The 20,365-nt window shown below is 39.3% G+C and overlaps 1 protein-coding gene across 7 annotated transcripts in view; it reads left to right on the forward strand.

The window, feature by feature from the left end:
- The window catches only part of ESYT2 (extended synaptotagmin 2), a 151,545-nt gene that overhangs the window by 120,528 nt on the left and 10,652 nt on the right, over positions 1 to 20,365 (forward strand). For 4 of the 7 annotated variants that reach the window (XM_038388302.2, XM_038388305.2, XM_038388303.2 and 1 more), the window contains 7 exons: positions 5,893 to 5,955; positions 8,537 to 8,611; positions 13,740 to 13,826; positions 14,687 to 14,836; positions 16,028 to 16,416; positions 17,239 to 17,337; positions 20,178 to 20,309. In XM_038388302.2, coding sequence (XP_038244230.1) covers positions 5,893 to 5,955; positions 8,537 to 8,611; positions 13,740 to 13,826; positions 14,687 to 14,836; positions 16,028 to 16,416; positions 17,239 to 17,337; positions 20,178 to 20,309 — 995 coding nt within the window. The remainder of the gene's footprint in view (positions 1 to 5,892; positions 5,956 to 8,536; positions 8,612 to 13,739; positions 13,827 to 14,686; positions 14,837 to 16,027; positions 16,417 to 17,238; positions 17,338 to 20,177; positions 20,310 to 20,365) is intronic. The other 3 variants (XM_038388307.2, XM_038388308.2, XM_043509639.1) reach the window with 1 other exon arrangement.

Here is a 20,365-nt window from a genome sequence, read left to right on the forward strand (position 1 = left end):
TGCTACCTTTTTATTGCATTTTAGAGATTTAAAATGTCATTTATTATTATAACATATCTGTAAGTAAATTATGTTCTATGATAAGAAATCCAAGATGTGTAGGTTATTAACTAGTAAGAGCTTTTACTTAGATTGTTAGATTCATGGAGTAATAAAATACATACTGTATCAGCATACTGTGGATGAAATGTTGACTTTTAGTACCAGAGAAATGAAAGTATAATAAACCATCCACAACCAACCTCCTTTGTCACAGTCTTAAAATGAGATATAGCGGTATTTATGAGAACTTGCAATCTCCCCTCACCTGGTTCAGGTTTTGATAAAAAGTTCTTTGTAGCTCTTTGTACTCCCCAAACTCCAAAGCCCCTTGTAAATTCTATTTCACACCATTATGTTTCTTGTTATGCCAATTCCAATTAATTTTCTCTATTTCAAATAGTCTTTGTTAGCCAGCAATGACCCCATTTAGTAGGGACCATCACTTACTAAGGCTATGGCTACACTATAGCGCTTATAGCAGCACAACTGCACCGATGTAGCTGTGCCACTGTAAACTCTCTAGTGGAGCCACTGTAAATCAACAGGAGAGGGCTCTCCCATTGACTTAATTAATCCACCCTCAACAAGCGATGGCAGCTATGTCAGCAGGAGAAGCTCTCCCATTGACATAGAGCTGTCCACACCAGCGCTTAGGTTAGTGTAACCTATGTCTCTCAGAGGGGTGGCTTAGTCATACCCCTGAATGAGATAACTTATACTGACATAAGTGGTAGTATAGACTGAAGTACTTTGTGCTTGCATTGAACGCTGTAGGGTTCACTGAAAACTGATGGCTGCCTTTGAATTTGAATAGTCTTGTATTTTGACAAAATCTTTAAACAGACAAGGTGGAAGAAGATCAAAAGAAGTTGGTCCAATAAAAGATATTACTCACGCACTTTGTCTCTCTAATATTCTGGGATGGACACGGCTGTAGCTACACTACACACACTCTTTAAATACACACACTGCTATAAACAACTAGAGATTGGAAGCCATGTGTGTATTCAGGTTCAGAGTTCCTGAGCCAGAGAGAGCTGAATAAGCCTAGGAGGATGTGCATATTAAAGTATTGCTGGTGGTCTCTTATTTGATCTAAGTCAAACTCAATGGGATGCACCAAAGGACAGCTGTTTGCCTGGTCCTTTCAATTAAAATCCTTTTGTTTAAGGTTCAAATACCAAATCATATGAACCGTACGTAAATATTTACACTTCATCTAGTAAAATCTATAATACAATTAAATATCTAAATTTACAAATAAAAAGGCCTAAGCATAAAAACATATACTATAGTATATTTTCTTGGTACTAAAATTTCAAGGTAATTGATTTTTCTTCAATAAAAATTATTCTACTACCTGAAAACAAGATGTAAAGGAAATATTAATGTTAAATTTTGGTCGAAAGCTTCTATTTTTTTGCTTCTTTTTAGATTTTAGTGTGTAACTTCACATAGGACATCTCTTCCAGGTATATCTCCCTTTTAGTCACTGGATAAAATCTACAAAAGCAGCTAGGTGACTAACGAGCCTAAATCCCTTTTCAAAAGTGCCTTAGGTGACAAATTTCAGAGTAGCAGCCGTGTTGGTCTGTATTCGCAAAAAGAAAAGGAGTACCCGTGGCACCTTAGAGACTAACAAATTTATTAGAGCATAAGCTTTCGTGAGCTATAGCTCACTTCATCGGATGCATTTGGTGGAAAAAGCAGAGGAGAGATTTATATACACACACACAGAGAACATGAAACAATGGGTTTATCATACACACTGTAAGGAGAGTGATCACTTAAGATAAGCCATCACCAGCAGCAGGGGGGGGGAAAGGAGGAAAACCTTTCATGGTGACAAGCAAGGTAGGCTAATTCCAGCAGTTAACAAGAATATCAGAGGAACAGTGGGGGGGGGGGTGGGAGGGAGAAATACCATGGGGAAATAGTTTTACTTTGTGTAATGACTCATCCATTCCCAGTCTCTATTCAAGCCTAAGTTAATTGTATCCAGTTTGCAAATTAATTCCAATTCAGCAGTCTCTCGTTGGAGTCTGTTTTTGAAGCTTTTTTGTTGAAGTATAGCCACTCTTAGGTCTGTGATCGAGTGACCAGAGAGATTGAAGTGTTCTCCAACTGGTTTTTGAATGTTATAATTCTTGACGTCTGATTTGTGTCCATTCATTCTTTTACGTAGAGACTGTCCAGTTTGGCCAATGTACATGGCAGAGGGGCATTGCTGGCACATGATGGCATATATCACATTGGTAGATGCGCAGGTGAAGGAGCCTCTGATAGTGTGGCTGATGTGATTAGGCCCTATGATGGTATCCCCTGAATAGATATGTGGACAGAGTTGGCAACGGGCTTTGTTGCAAGGATAGGTTCCGCTATCCTGAAGGACGAGCCATCGCTCTCTCAGATCTTGGGAGACAGACCAGTCCTTGCTTACAGACAGCCCCCCAATCTGAAGCAAATACTCACCAGCAACCACACACCACACAACAGAACCACTAACCCAGGAACCTATCCTTGCAACAAAGCCCGTTGCCAACTCTGTCCACATATCTATTCAGGGGATACCATCATAGGGCCTAATCACATCAGCCACACTATCAGAGGCTCGTTCACCTGCGCATCTACCAATGTGATATATGCCATCATGTGCCAGCAATGCCCCTCTGCCATGTACATTGGCCAAACTGGACAGTCTCTACGTAAAAGAATGAATGGACACAAATCAGACGTCAAGAATTATAACATTCAAAAACCAGTTGGAGAACACTTCAATCTCTCTGGTCACTCGATCACAGACCTAAGAGTGGCTATCCTTCAACAAAAAAGCTTCAGAAACAGACTCCAACCAGAGACTGCTGAATTGGAATTAATTTGCAAACTGGATACAATTAACTTAGGCTTGAATAGAGACTGGGAATGGATGAGTCATTACACAAAGTAAAACTATTTCCCCATGGTATTTCTCCCTCCCCACCCCACCCCCCACTGTTCCTCTGATATTCTTGTTAACTGCTGGAATTAGCCTACCTTGCTTGTCACCATGAAAGGTTTTCCTCCTTTCCCCCCCCCTGCTGCTGGTGATGGCTTATCTTAAGTGATCACTCTCCTTACAGTGTGTATGATAAACCCATTGTTTCATGTTCTCTGTGTGTGTATATAAATCTCTCCTCTGCTTTTTCCACCAAATGCATCCGATGAAGTGAGCTATAGCTCACGAAAGCTTATGCTCTAATAAATTTGTTCGTCTCTAAGGTGCCACGGGTACTCCTTTTCTTTTTAGGTGACAAAGACACTTATAAAAATGTGACTCAGCTTATAAATCACTTAGTGGGTAAAATTTTCAAAAGTGCCCATCATTAGTATTGACATGCAGTGTCCTTTTAAGCTCAGAGTACTGGGTTGCAAATATGTCTGCCTTTGGATTTTGATTTTGTACAGGTCATGTACCGGTCACACTGAGTTCAATACAACTGTTGCCAAGGTCAATATCTTCCATAGATCACCAAAGGATGCTCTCAGAGCTTCAGAAGTTTCTGGAACCACACTTGAGACCACAGGAAGGATTTATGAGATACAGGAGTAATTAGTCGTCATGCTTCAAGGCATTAGTTGACCTCCAGCTAGGGTGAAGGAGACTGCACACCGAGGGTCTGATAGTAGGCAAGTCGTAGTGATTTGGAATGGGTGGATTCACCACCCAAGCCGCAGGCTGCATATTGCACTCTTAACTGCCCTGTGTGGATTCTGCTGGACTACGTTAACATGTTCTAGGTACCTAGAGTATGCCAGCAGAGTCCACGAGGGTCAATTAGAGCTCAGCACACAGCCTGTGGCTTGGGTGCTGAATCCAATGCCCCAAGCCCCACTGATGATTACCATGAACCCTCATTGCATAGTCTTCAGTGGAGGAGGAAGTGATTGAAAAGAGAGGGAATGTAATAGAGAAGATGGAAGAGGAGGAAGGACCAACCTGGGAAGGAGGTCCAGGCCCAGGACTGGTCAAGGTAGTTAAGGGCCCTAGGTGGCACAGGACTGCAGCTTTCCTAGGGGCAGTCCTCCCTTCTCCCTGTTTTGGGATGGAGGTCAGGGCGTAACAGGGATAAGCCTGGGTCCAAGCCCTCACTCTCCTTTGCCAGACGGAAGAGGAGGGAGAGAGGTCCTGATTTCTCTGAGGAGAGAGGAAGGGAGGAGAGAGAGATCCCAGTTTTGCAGGGAGGGGAGCGGGAGAGAGATGTCCAAGCACCCAAATTCCTCCCTAATTTTTTTCATAAACATCCCTACAAGTCTCAGATCAAGGTTGGCATCTCAGTTAGTAGTCCTCTCTGTCTCGCACACTCTTTATAATTTACAGTGTAGCTATGTATGAGAAAGTTGTTACATTGTTGCCCAGAACAGTGTTGGAGAGGAAAATATTCACTGTTTCACAGAAAGCCAAGTTACATGAGCTGCTAAAAACAACAGATGTGTCCAAAAGTCAAAATTGAGGATCTATGAAGTATAGTATTTTCAGAGAAGTACATCTACACATAAACAGTTGGCTATTCTTTAATATCATCCCACTAAGTAAGAATATAGTATTTTATCTTTATACAGTACCACAATTCTTTTTTTCTTTTTTTATGATTTATTGATCTCTGGTCATTTCCTTGATCATTTCTATTCATACTGAAATCTAAACTCAATGCCAGGAATACTATAGTGCATGCTCTCCTAAACCAGGATATGGCTAATGACTTCACAACAAGAATATTAAAGAATTTGTTTTTTCTTCTTTTCAGAAAGAACTGACACTTAATTTTAGTCACCAGTGTATTTGAATTTTAGAAAGATTTTCTCTTAGCAAAGTACTGGTAGCATTGCTTCCTGTCTTAAGTGTGGCATGTTTGAAAAGCTGCTAGTGCTAATTCCTGGGCTGCCACATGCCACAGCTTTTTAAGCAGAACTCCCCTTTGCAATCAATGGGATATTGTGCTTGAAAATCAATAGGATGGTACAAAACCCTGGAAGGTTTTTGTTTCCTTTTTTTAAAAACCCTTTACTTAATTCTTAAAATTACCCCCTCCTGAGTTGGTGGCAATGCAAATTTCCCTTAATGTTTTACAGTTTGCTTGCATTACTTCAAGAATAATATGACTATTAATGAAGTAAAATGAGAAACCTTGTTTAGTTAATGGAAAATGGTCAGAGGGCTGAATTGTCATTCCTTAAATCTACTCAGATTTCTAGTCCTGAGAGATCTGCACATCCTCAGTTCAAACTAGTAAAATATGTTGCATTCCCAGTAGCATACAAGGTATTTGCATTGGTCTATTGCCAAAGAAAAAGAAGAACAAGAAAAGAAGATGAAAATCCTTACATTTACAATGAACCTTATTAATATCTGGAATAATTATATATTTATTTTCCCATAAAAGCACTCTCTCTCGCATCTCCATTTGATTTATCTTTGTTTGTGTCCGCTTCTGTGTTGTGGTATTTCAAAAAACATATTTTCCCATAATAGGAAAGAGCAATGTATAAAAGGGCTTTTGGGAAAAGCAGCACCTCATATAATCCTTTTAGTAAACCTGGGTGCCTTTTTGTATATCAACAGAAATTATACAGGAGAATATAAAAGGATAGAAAGAAAATGAATGTATTTTAAAAGCAGACTACCTGTAGTAGAAGAGGAGAGAAGAACAAAAGACTTGAGCTATTTTGAAGTAACTTCTACTTGGTTATTGTTGCTTCATTGTTTTGGGGGGAATTTTTTTTTATTTGTCATGTCATTAATTAATTAACCTAGTGTAATCACTTCGTTGCACAACTTATTAACCCTTCATATATTCTCTTCTGACTTAAAAGAATAATCCATTAAACTTTAACCCTGATGGCTTGAAGAAGGCTGCTGTTCAGAAAGCCCTAAAGGTAAAACTAATACAGTTTTCCATTTAAGGTCACAAAGTTAATTGAAAATGCACAAATGTCTGCAACATGTCTCTGCCAAAAGTGGATAAAAGTTCTATTGTCAGCAATACATTTAGTGCCAGAATATTTAATTCCTAGCACCAAGAAGTAAATGACATGGTCAAGACATAAACAGAGTATTTTGGTCTGTGAGAATTTAGGCTCTAAATCAACTAAATGATGCATAGTCGGCTTTAGAATTCTGATTTAAAGTAATACTTCATTAACAAAGCTGACATCTCCCACATGCCGAATAAGACTTGGTTACTCGTTCAGACATAGGTAAAAAACGCAATATTTTAGTCCTGTTGGGTTTCTAAGGTACGTTTTTAGTTGGATGTTTTCCCTAGAAGCTGTCAGTTTCCATCTAGGGCTCAGTCCTGCAAGATGTTGAACACTCTTGTCCCAACCCAACAAAGTACTTGCTTAACTGTAAGCATAGGAGTATTCTCAATGGAGAATCAAAGCCTTAAGGAGATGTATCAGAAACTGAGCTCCATCTCATTATAAGACTTATATATACAAGTTCTTAAAAACTGTGTTCATTGACACCATGATATGAAAAGTACAGTCTCTCTATTGTTAATTTCTGAAATCTTTAAGAATCTCTGCTTTAGTGACTGCTCTAAAAAATAGAGAATTTTAAATACTAATTTTCTCTATTGAGGAGTTGCATGTCAATTTTGAATGAATGTTGTGTCAATATACTTTAAATACATTCTGAATGTATCCTTGTCTTGCATTATATTTTATTTGTTTCTTACATGAAAGAAAGTTTAAAAAATAATGCATTTAGAATGTTCTTTTCCTTGATTTGATTTTTATAAAAATTCTTTAGGTCATAAATACATAAACACACATAGATTATATTATGCCCAGACATATTGTATGTAAAGGCCAGAGATTAGAGAATAATTTGAGAACAGCATGAATATAAGGTGGAAATTGGAAAAACTTGTTGAAATAGCAGTTTGCAAGTTTAGATGCTGACATGTCCAGTGAACAGTAAATTCAGCCTGCCAAAGATATCTATTATGGAGGCAAGTAGGTGTGTGGGTGCGCATGCATGCCCACAATATCATTTATTTCATTAGGACTAAAATGATTACTTAAAGCCACTGTGTAGTCAGTATTAGTTATAAGAATTTTTGCTAATATGCTATTGTTATTTACATCTTTCTACAAAGAAAATACATTTTTAGGCAACATTTTGTAAAACAAAAAAAAAATCAAAATAAATCTTCCTTATTTAAGTCTGCAGATAGCATTCTTTAATTATGTTGATGGATTTTAATCTTATTTTCATTGTATTCCCTGAACACTTACATCCCAACTATTTTGGGTGGGACTAAATATTTAAAGTTTAAAAACAGAAATTGAGTATTTGTCCATGAAAGGAATACTCCTTTAACATTGTGCTTTAAAGGAAATTCTGACAATAAGCAAAATGTATCTGATAAGAATCATGTCATATCATGGGAAGTATGAGATGTAGAAGATTAATATGAGACATGAACTGATTCTTAATACTTAAGTTCAAAACAAGAGTAGTGATTCAATCATAAAGTACATTTTTGTGACCTTACATGTTTTAAGTAGGGTTCAACTAACTTTTCTGTTTAATTTATGTCTAATCTCATTAATCTCTTTTGGGTAAAATCTAAAATAAATTAACCTTGTATACTGTTTTCTTAAATTGCTTTAACAACCTCTTGAGATGATTATCGTTTATGTCTAAGTTTTCTCTCTGGCTTAAATTTTTATTTGATAGGCCAATCTAAAATGTGTTACGGAAATACATGGTTAGAAATATTTCTATTTTATATAGTTTGATTCTAAATTAATGTTTATGTTTACAGTTCGAGCTAATACTATGCAGCTGTGAGCTAGGCTCAGATATGGGAGTTGATTGATTCTTTAATAAAGAATATTTGGTAAACTATAGAAATACCTGTCAGGTACATTCCAGTGCACCTTAATTCTTCCCACCCAAAAAGGAGAAATGTTGATGACTGGTATTAAATCCAGTTTAATTATACAATAGCATTGTACATAAAGTAAGCTTCCTGAGTTGGCACTTTCTCCATATCTTCCATTAGTATGCAAACTGCAACATTCATTCTGCTGTTCTGATGACACTCTGTGAGTTGTAATGCTCATTACAAGGTTGGGAGGTTGCCCTTTTCCAAACAGTTTCATTCAAAGGGTAGCGAGAGAACAACAGTTGGAAGGACTCTGAAACCCCAACTTGCTTGTAGCACTGTTCTTAAATTAGTCTACTATGGATGGGTGAGTCTGTATTGTTGCTGTATGTTAAGCAGCTAAAAAGCTGTCAACCATGTAAATGTGTGCAGATCATGCTTTCTGTTAAATACTGAGGATAGTAAAAATGCTTATAGCAGAGTGCATATAATTTTGATATTTAAAAAAACAGATTGGGTTCAAAGGCTGAGGGGTATTAAATACTGGAGTGAAATTGAAGTAGAGGGAAATGTAATAGCATAGTCTTAAGATGAAGTTTACACTTTCTTCTCTTTATCAGTCGGGAAAGAAGATAAACAGCAACCCCAACCCTCTTGTCTTATTGTCAGTTGGACACAAGGCACAGGAAAGTAAGGTAAGCTACTGTTCTCAACACTTAGCTCTTTCAGAGACATTTGAGTCCTTAACTATATGTGCTTGGCAGTGAACTACCAAGCCTTTAGCCCCTAGTCTTATCTATCTGAAATGAGCTGGTGGACTCAGTCTAATGTCCAGTTATCCAACCAACCAAAAACCACCCCCACAATTGGCACTAATTAGCATCCTTACTGGCATTCTCAGAGAGAGGCCAGAGACTGAATGAGCATGAACATAGGTTATAAACTCTTTGTCGCAGAGATTGCCTTTTTGGTCTGTGTTTGTACAGCACCTAATACAGTGGAGTCCTAGTCCATGACTAGGGCTCCTCAGCACTGTGGTAATATACATAAATAATAATAATCAGAACTACCTGTTCTTTTTCAAGTGATGTCCCTCTGGGTGCTCCACTTCAGGTGTTGGTGCGTCCCTGTGCTGTTGATTAGAGAATTCCAGCAGCAGTGCCATCTGGGTCACATATGCACTGTTCCTGTCTCGTGGCACCATTGGCACCTCATCAAGCACACACGACCTGAATCCCTCAGTTCCTTCTCAACTGTCTTCAGCCAGAGACGGAGCTCCCAGCAGTGTCACAACATTAGCTTGTTTTAGTGTTAAAATAGTTAATAGTCAGTTACTTACCTCCTTTCTTCTCTTCTGCTTTAGTTTAAAAATTTTTTTTTCTTTTTCATATACTGTTTTAGTGTCTATACCTGGAACGAACCGTCACTTTTTCAGTTATGCCTTGTTTACCAGGATTTAAGCGCTGTCTGTCATGCCAGGATGCCATGCCCATATCAAACGAACACTTATGCGGCTTCCGCTACTTGGGTGAGTTGCATATCCCTCAGAAATGTGCTCACTGAAGACTCAAGCTAGGAGGGACAGGGATATGTGCCTCAAACTCATCTTTATGGGGTCATCTTTGCGCCTGGCCCCCGACTCTGGGCAGCAGACCCCCTCCGGACAAAGATCTCTGGAGACCTCACCTTTTGCTCAGAGGAAGACTCACTCCTCTAAAAAAAATCAATGAGGAAACGAGCAGCAACTTCTCCTCCGAGAGAGCCGATCAAAAATAAGTAGTATCCAGCCAGATCAATCTGCTCAGTACTGAACGCACCACAGGTAAATACCTATCAAGCACCGGGATCCTACAGCCCCACCTGCACTGTGGTCTCTGCTAATCGCCAGTATACAGGCATGGAGACAAGAGGCAGGAGTAAGCCTATATCCTCCGTAGCAGCAGCAGCAACACCACTTTAGGAGATGAAACTGCCAACACAGGCTATGCCACCATCATCTGCCCCATCAGCTTCAACCAACGCTTCAATTGTGATGCCATCGGCACCGACCAAATTGCCGCCAAGTCCATCAGCACCGTCGACTGCACCGCTGAATCCATCAGCATCAACCACTCTGGCGCCGAAACCACCAGTACTGCATCACCTTCTTCATCAGAAGGACATATTAGTATCGTCCATGCCAGAATCACCACTTTTTTGCACTGACAGCTCTCTGGTGCGCACAGTACCAGAATAGCCTATATTACCAATAGCACCTCCATTCTCCAGTGAGGAGGAAGATAATGAGGAAAAGGGTGTTTTTTTCTTGGCAACATTCCTCTCAACCGACAAACGCCAACCTCTGGACCTCTAAGGCCTGGTCTACATTGGGGAGGGGAACAATCTAAGTTATGCAACTTCAGCTACGTACTTAGATCTGCTCACTGCAGTCAACTCCGCCTGTGCCTCTCGTCCTGGTGGAGTACTGGAGTCAACGGGAGAGCGCTTGGGGGTTGATTTATCTGCTGGATCAATCGCTGCCCGCTGATCCGATAGACATTCCCTAAGATCAAGGCCTCAATATAGGCAGGACATTCAGCCATGGTATGGGCACACATGGATGGCCCAACCATGCCATTCCTCATGTAATAGCCTCACTGGGACCCTTGGGCTACCTATAGAAGGCATTGCAGCAGGCCCCCCAGTACCTATGAATCTAGGCCATGAAACTGTGGAATTGGTGCATTCAACACAATTTCAGCATCTCAGCATCTCAGATACACAAAATATGTATCAACAAAACAAAGGTCATACTTTTAGCCCCAACGTGACCGAGACAGACTTGGTACTCTTACCTGCTGCAGTTGGCAGTATGTGCATCATGCACTCTACCACTCCAGATGCAATCATCTCACAGGACACTGGACAGATTCACCACCAAAACCTGGAGAGACTTCAGCTGAAAACAAGGCTCCTACATGGTTCGATCATGATGAATTAGCCTGCTCAGAACAGGTTAAGCACATGTTACTAAACAGTAGGAGGACAACCACATGCAAGACTTATCTTCAGAAGTGGAAGAGATTCTCCATATGGTGGGGTCAGGGCAAATATGTTACCACAATTACCACATCTCTAACCTTGATATTGGACTATATCATGGAGCTAAAAACCTTGGGGTTATCTATTAGCTCGATCAAAGTACATCTTGCAGCATCATAAGATTGACACGGCATCGCTATTTGCGCATCCAATCACCAAATGCTTCCTTACGGGCAGCATTCAGAATGTTTACCCGGAAATATGCACTCCCGTGCCACCTTGGGACTTGAATCTGATATGATGCCTCACCGGGTCTCCATTTGAACCCTTACCAACTTGTTCACTGACGCACCTATCAATGAACATAGCATTCTTAGTTGCTATTACATCGGCCTGTCATGTCTGTGAGATAGAAGTTCTTGTAGCATGTCCGCTGTATACCATATTCATTAAGGACATGGTCACCTTGAGACCACATCCAAAATATTATCCTCCTTCCACATAAACCATCCAATCCATTTCCCTGCTTTCTTTCCCAAATCTTATGAGAGTGCAGAAAATGCTCTACTACATACTCTAAACATCAGACGCACTAGCGTTCTACTTTGACAGAACTAAGCCTTTCAGAAAATCTCCAAGGCTTTTCCTTTCCACCATGGAATGTTCTAAAGGATCTGCCAGAAAGGCTATCAAAATGGATCTCAGGGTGCATTCACCTCTGTTACCAGCAAAACAACTTACAACTCCTGTCGGGGATCAGAACTCATTCTACCACATCTATAGCAACCTCAGTAGCCTTTTTTAACAATGTACCACTCATAGACATATGTAGATCTGCCACGTGGGCCTCTGAACATACGTTCATAAAACACTACACAATCGCCCAGAGCACAGGCTCAGTGACACTTCTAGGTCTAACAGTGCTTTCTTCAATTATGCAGACAACTCCGAAGCCCCTTCTATACAATGTGAGACACTGTTCTATAGTCCTCTGAAATGGAACACCCATAGGGACAGCATTCAGAAAAGAATAGAAGGTTACTCACCCTGTGCAATAACTGAGGTTCTTGGAGATGTGTGTCCCTGTGGGTGCTCCACTACCCACCTTCCTCCCTTCTACTTCGGAGTTCAATTTATGGACTCTATGGTAGAGAAGAAACTGTGAGGGGTCAGGTCATGCGTGCTGGATAAGGTGTCAATGATGCCGAAAGACGGGGACGGCACAATGCCCGGAAGGGCACTGCTGCTGAAATTCTCCTATCAATGACGCAGGGACGCACCAACACTTGAACTGGAGCATGCACAGGGTCACACATCTTGAAGAACTTCAGTTACTGCACAGGGTGTGTAACCTTCTCTTTTCACTAACAGTGTTCTCTCTAGGTTGGGGTTAGAGCACATTGGTAGAACTAAGTATAGAAACTTGCATTGTAAAGACGTGCTAAACTAGTTCTATAGATAAATAGGACTTCAGTCTCCACAAATATTGATCAAGCGCTAAAATTTCTTTAAATAAAAACAAATAAATTAATGACAAATATTAGCAACACAGCAGTGAGATAAATACAAGGAACTGACTATTTTTAAGCAAAAGATGCAATGGGCCAAACTGGAGATCACGTTACCAGTGATGGTTGTCTTTTTATATCAATGTTCACATACCTTATTGAAAATTTTTATCAGAAGACCAACAGCATGTTGTACATGCAACATTCATATAGATATTGATTTCAGAACTGGAAGAGAATATTAACAAATAGATCACGAGTAAATTGTTAACCTGAACTCCACATAACAGCCCTTTTTAATGTCAATCTTTCCAAAAAAATGCTGCTTTCTGGAAATGATGTGACAGTTTTCACCAGTCACTGGAAGTAGTGATATTCAGTTTTGTTGTGTCATCCAGTCTTGGTGTACCCACTGACACTGAGAAAGACTGGGAAAGAACAATCACCAGTTTAAAGATAAATTGGAACCTTATGGTAAAGTTACTTTGTTCATAGACCAACACCACCTGGGGTGGAGGTTCATCAACTGGAATTACACTTTGCACAATATAGTACATTGAAATAATGTGAAACTCTCAGTCCATGTAACTTACAAAATAAGTAGGGCTTCTGATTTTAGGTCGTAACTGATATACATGGATAAAACATCCCCAATAATAAATAAATAAATAAATAAAAATCAATGTTCATTCAAAAAACACCAGAAATGTTAATTGTAAATAAGGGCTTGTCTACACTGAGCAGTAATGCAAACTTCAGGGGCGTGATTTTTAAAATGTAGTAATGTGTTCGTCATTAATTGGTCTTTGTAGACCCTGCTGATGCGCACTAAAGGCTCCCTAGTGCACTTTAATGCTGTTTGAAACAGTACTACATTAAAGTGCACTAGGAACATTATAAAGAGATTAGTCATTACAGTGTGTTCTACTCTAATGAGTAATGTTTCTACATTTACATAATTATTCATAACTTCATACATAACTCAATACAGCATATACAAAGTATATACAAGCCTCAACACCCTCCTCCCCGATTTTTGGACATCTACCTAAAAAACAAAAATATTTTAAAAAATTTAACAAACCCCAAAAAACAGAAGCCCTAAGAATAAGTTTTATTAAATAGACTATATGCACATATACTGAACTATATGTGCTTTGAGCTAACCCCATTTGCCACCTTTCTAGGTAGATCAAGTTCCTAACATGATTGTTGTATAAACAGGGAACATCTTCAACACCAGCTTTGTTTGAGAGAAATGCTCCACATGTAACATGGTTTTTTTCCCCTTCAGATTCGATATAAGACCAATGAACCTGTATGGGAGGAACACTTCACTTTCTTCATTCACAATCCCAAACGGCAGGACCTTGAAGTTGAGGTGTGGTATCTCTTTGACCTCATGTATTCTTTTTTGCTAAAGCATTGCAGATTAGCAGCCAGAGTTCACAAGCTCTTAACGAGCCAGACATCATGGAGATATTGTAACAAGCACTACAATTTAAACTTTAACAATATTTAAGAACCAGCATAAAGATAATCTTTTGTGAGAGCTTGCTTGTTAAAGGGAGAAAAAATAATTATAACTAAACTCCCCATGCCAACTATATACCAAATGTGATGTCTCACATTTTTATGTACTAAATTAATCATTCTGTGATGGGTGCTTGAGTTGTAACAAGCAGCTCTTTCAATAACACGCTAATTTACAGAAGCAATATTATTCTGTTTATCATGCCCAGGTCCTTCATGTTGCTCTCTCCATGAGATCTTCCCGACTTTGGCCAACTATTACACCCCTTCATGCTTTTGAGGCCTCATGTGGACAGCTGAAGGGATCTAGAGAAGATGGGGAATGTTGAGTTAATGCTGTTCCTTAACTGCTGAGTTCACTTTTTTCTGATATAATTGACTGTCAGAAAACTCTAGCTTTATAAATTTAGTCTCAACCCAACTGGACACAACTATTATCATTGGTCTTCTGTCTTATTTGCATCAGTGCTCAGGCTAGGCTGTTTTCTTTCTAATGAAGGTTGGGGTGAGATGAGAGTGAATGGATATTGAACACGTAAGGTTCTTTGATATTTCCTGCCTCAGTGACACATCTATAAATATAGACCCACCAAATCTGGGTTAAGGGCAAACTATATCTGAACATGATGAAAACTTGTCATTAAAATTATAACTTTATTTTTGAGTGTTTTCATAAAGCTGAGCATGTTGTCTTCTGTATTGCTCTAGGTCAAGGATGAACAACATCAGTGTTCTTTGGGAAATTTCAAACTTCCTCTGAGCCATCTGCTGGCAAGTGAAGATCTAACTATGCATCAGCGGTTCCAGCTTAACAATTCTGGTCCAAACAGCACCATAAACATGAAGATGGCACTCAGGGTATTATAAGGGTCTTTTTAAATTCATGAATATAATAAGATTCCAGGACTTTCTGTGTGTTAGTCTGAAATTTAGAATGTCTGAGTCAGTGTGAAGTGATGGAAACAACTGCAACCATGGTTGAGAGCTGCTTTTGTTTTACATATCACTGGGTTGAATCATCACTGGGATTTGCATTTTGTAATAGCCCAGTTTTTAAAGTTCTCAGCCATCTTCAGCTTTTTTTACACTTTATATATGGCAGCACTAGTTTTTACCAAGGATATGTTTGAATTGAGATAGCGTGTAGCCTGTATTTTCTGGCTTTAAAGAAAGGACAACATATTGTACTGTGTACTGTTCTCAGTTGTGGAAGGGTAGAGATTAACATTGTTGATGATGTAGACTGAGAATTACAAAAAGCATATTCTGTAACATTAGTGCTGAGTTGTCCTCAGCTTGTCAATGGCATAGAAAAGTGACTTCAAAATAAAGTTGCAGACAGCTGAATAGATATGCATTGTGTTGGACATTGGTGATCTCCCTGTTTTGAGTCCTGATGAATTGGGAGCTCTGTCCCCGCACATTGCATAACTAACAGTAGACTGCAATACATTCAAATCCAACTTTATTTTGGATAGTATCTCTTATACAGATTGTATCCCCAAAATACTTTGCAGAGTTAAATATAAAAAATTGGGGATAAATTAGACTATTCTGGTGCAAATATACTGTACATTGATGGATACATGAAATGCACATCTAAAGAGCGTGAAATTAAGGGATATGGACAAGAAGAAGGAAAAAAAATCTGATGTAAGATGAAATTTGAAAAGAGATGAGGCAGAAAGCTACTTGAAGGCTTTCCACATGGCAAGAGCTGCAGAGTAGACGATTCTTGCACCAGCAGTCGCCATATTGTGGGAAGGAATAATGAAGATGAAAATGCCAGATGAGTGGGGAAAATAGTGAGTAGTTTTAATAGTTCATTAATTTTAACATGCAATTTCCGTACAGAGAACCAGGTGTTGTGCTTTGCAGTGTGGAAGTATTCCCATTACAGCAAGCATGAATAAAAGTTAGACTAATGCTAAATGAAGGCACAAAAGCATGCCAAAAATGTTTTACCGTACCAAAAATCTGGTAGAAATAAATATGTATTCTTGTTTTCTATATTATCATGTGGATCACTAATGTTTTTACTGCCTCTAGATACTGTCTCTTGAAAAGCCAGAGCAGTCTCCAGATCATCAACACTCAGCTCAAGTAAAGAGGCCCTCTGTTTCCAAAGACTCAAGAAAAGCTTCTTTTAAGCCTCAGGTCCCTGTTTCACCACCAGCTGATTCACACAAACCTGTTCCAGCTTCCCCAGTGACCGAAAGTGATAAAAATACTGATACAGCTGAAAAAAATCATCCTCCTAATGCCAGTCCCCAGTGGCCAACAGATCTCAACCGAAGCTCCTCCAGTCTCCTTGCCTCCAACATTGCCTACTCTCCCAGCCACCTCTCAGTGAAAGAACCAACTCCAAGTATAGCCTCAGACATATCGCTGCCCATTGCCACACAGGAGCTACGTCAGAGACTGCGACAACTTGAAAAGTAGAGTGTTAAATACTTGTTTATTGCAATACACTTAAGTTGCTCTTGTAAAGCACTGTCAGTACCACTACCAAAAGGGAAGAGCCTACTCATTTTGATTTTTCTAATTGCCAAGACTGCAGTCAGCTTGGTGTTTGAAAATCAGTGTCTGATCTTTCTGCTTCTTAACTCCCCAGAAAGAAAGATTCTGCAATTAGAATTTAGTTGTTAAATTTGTTAATGTACAAGGTAGAATAAATTCCAGCTTATGCTCCATAGCGATATTGGCTATGCAGTGCAAAGAGGAATGAAATAATTATTTTTATCATTAAAGTAAGCAAGAATGCAAATGAGAAGACCTACAATAAGCAGATAGGTCAAATAAGAAGGTACCATTTTTACAGTTCTCTTTCACATCATAACCACTCTTTAAAGAAATGCCCATATAATATTAGTTCATTATGGACTAGTGAATTGCAGCTCACTTTTCCATGGGATCCTACTAATATTAATGTAACAAAGTCAGTTAGTTATGTTGAGTCTGGTCTTTATGAGTAGATGAAAGGCAGGGTTGACTGCTAAAGGACTTAATGTGAAATCTAGGATGTTTAGTAACCACTCAGTTTCTATTAAAGTAATGAGGATTGCAGCAAATAGTCCTCAGTGCTCTTTAAATTTCCTTTTATTTTTCTTCTGTATTTGGAGTTCTCAAAGGATCTTCATGCTTCTCAGTAAAGATAGTGTGGAGAAGCACAACCACCATTCTGCTCTGCATATGTAATTCAACTGATCGGTTCTTTTATATGCCATTTATAGTGTGTAATGTTCTATTTCTTTTCACAGTGGAACAACTCTGGGACAGTCTCCATTAGGGCAAATTCAGTTGACAATTCGTCACAGCTCACAAAGAAACAAACTTATTGTGGTGGTGCATTCCTGCAGGTAAACACAGCATATCAAACTGTATATTTTTGCATGACGCTTGGCATGGCTACCAATGTCCAGTCTCTTCTTCCATCCTTAGACTGGTCTGATTGGCTGGAGCTCTTTTAAGGCCACATGTTAAGAATATGATAATATGCAAATGCCAAAATCATATACTGTTGTACTCATCAGTAGTAGACAGACTAAATCACAAAATTGCCACTACTGCCATTAGATGATAGTTCTCAACAGTGACATCCAGATTATATCAGCAGGAACTGAAAGCCACATGTAGGAGCTGCTGTCACTTTGTGAGAAGATATTCAAAACCCCAGTGCAATTTGGAGAGGCAGCATTGTCTAGCGGATAGGGGTATGGACTGAGAGTCAAGACCTGGGCTGTGTAGCCAGCACTCATCTGGTCTGTGACCTTGGGCAAGTTACTTCACCTCTCTGTGCCCCCCTTTCCCTTCTCATCCTGTCTGTCTTATCTGTTCAGACTGCAATGTAAACTATATGCTGCAGGGACTGTTGTGATAATTAGGCCTACAAATTTGTTAAGATCATGCTCGTTAAACAAGAGAATTGTGGAACCAGAAATCAGTGAACCAAAATTGATGTGTTGAAAACTAGGCCTAACTGGTGGACAAAATAATGTGGGGATGGGCTATTCTATCCAGCATTCCCTTTTCTCCCCTTAAAAGAAAGTAGGAGAAAAAATGGCTACTGAAGTGAGCCACAACATCTCCCCACCATCTCTTGTGGCCACAGGTCACCTTCTTCCTAATCCTGATAAATGTCCTGACCAAGCCAGGCCAGAGAGAGGGACCCAGATGAAATTGCCACTTCCACCATCTTCAGCTAAATCCCAATCACCACCTGGGATATGAAACTTTGTTGTTTCTTCTCCTCCTCCATGTGTCCTTTTCCTTTCCTATCTTATTTTGCCTCTTTACTATCTTTCTCTTGTTTCCTTCTTTCTAATGAGCTTAGCTGCCCAAGAATACATATTTTGCAACACTGCTCTAAGCCTGTGACTAGAGAATCAGCTAAAAGCAATGCCCTAAACAGCCTGATCCTTATACAAGTTTGGCAGGTCTCAGAGTAGCTGACAAGACCATCTGTTGTGCCTGTGTTTTTCCAGCAGTGAGATTGCAAGTGCAAGTCAGCACCAGAGACAGAAGCTGCATTTTCTATCTTTTCTATTCTTTTCTCTCCCTGTTTGTCTTGTCTTCTTAGACAACACAATTGGACTTAAATAACAGCCGCAACAACAGCACTATCCCTGCTCAACTAACTTCTTCTCTTTTCCTCAGAAGAACAGTTATTACCATCTTTGATACCATCTAAGCAACTGTTAAACAAGGGGAGGTTTTCTTCTAAAAATTCTCTTCAGCTAAAGGGAAAGGGAAAAAGGGATGTTGTTAAAATGAAAACCTTATTTAATATTTTGTATCTCAAATACTTTAACTGTTTTTTCTTTTTCTGTTTCTCTAATAAAATGCTAAAAGGATTTTAATGCTGTGTTTGCCATGGTACTAAGCAGGCTGAGGTCTCTGTATACCAAATGCCAAACCTTGTTTAAAACTATGTAATGTTGGACAGTGACTGGGTCATGCGTAATACTTTTAGACCACATATTCTATCCACATTAATACAACAGGACTATCTCTTACTAAGTATTAATACAGCACCTATCACAATAGGGCTCTGATCTCAATTAGTGCTGCTGGGAACTACTGTATTACAATTAATAGTACCCACTAACAAGCAATTATTGCTAATGTAACAACATCCAACACTGCAGAAATACAATGCTGGTAGTAAACAGCTCAAAAAAGTTGACTATTGTCTTCACACTCACCTGTCGGAGAACTTAATGCATTTCAAAAGGCTTATTTCCACTTGGCTTGGTGCTCAAAGCACAGCAGGTTTTCATACATTAAACATAATAGATACACATATAGGAGATTAAGTGAATGATCTGAATCTTCTAAATTACAGTGACAATTTTATAGAAGTTAGAGAGAGGGAAAATTGCTGTTAAGTAAGGCTACGACTTTGTCACGGAATCCGTGACTTCCAGAGAGCTGTGTAACTTAAGCCCACAGTGGCTGGGAGCTGCAGGGTCCCCCCACCACCTACAACGTCTGGGAGGATGGGTGCCGCACAGCTTCTGGCCACAGTAGGTGTGGGGAGGATCCTGCAGCTCTGAGCTGGGGCCTGTGCAGGCAGTGTGGTGACCTTGCAGCTCCCCATTTTGTGACGCATATTTTTAGTAAAGGTCATGGACTGGTCATGGCTTCTGTGAATTTTTCTTTATTGCCTGTGACCTGTCCATGACTCTTACTAAAAATATGCATGACAAAATCTTAGCCTTACTGTTAAGCCATGTAATCAATCTCGCTTGCAATACAGGATTTTTCCCTTGAGTATGTTTTGTTAGTTTTTTGTCCAGCCTAGTTTGAAATCTTGCAGGCACTTGGGCTTTCTCCACTTATTTTAGAAGACTTTCCCACAGTGTTAAGTATTCAATTGTTAGGAATTTTTTCCAGGTATTGTTCTGTTCAATTCATCACATCATTCCCAGGTGTCTATCACCTTTAGTTCTCCCTCTGCAATGTCTACATGACTCAAATACTTGTAGTTCACTTCATGTCCCCACTTAGTCACTGTTTGGCCAACCAATCATCAGCAATTTCTTAATTTAACAAAGGATGAAAGTGTAAGTCGACTAAAAAAGTGCAGCCAAATAGGAAACAAGCACATTTCTCCTTGTTGTATTTAACAAGCTCTAAATATGTTCTAATCTGTTTTTCTCTTTTGGGTGGGGGTTCTCTTTGGGTTCTTTAATCACAGAAATTTAATCGCCTTTTCAGAAGAAGGATCTGACCCGTATGTCCGAATGTATTTATTACCTGACAAGAGAAGATCAGGAAGAAGAAAAACACATGTATCAAAGAAGACATTAAACCCAGTGTTCGATCAAACGTATGTTGCATTTCCAGTTTACTAGTTTTACATTATCTAATAGGCAAAGCTGTTAA

Source organism: Dermochelys coriacea, chromosome 2 (genome assembly GCF_009764565.3).
Source record: "Dermochelys coriacea isolate rDerCor1 chromosome 2, rDerCor1.pri.v4, whole genome shotgun sequence".
NCBI classification, from domain to species: Eukaryota; Metazoa; Chordata; order Testudines; family Dermochelyidae; genus Dermochelys; species Dermochelys coriacea.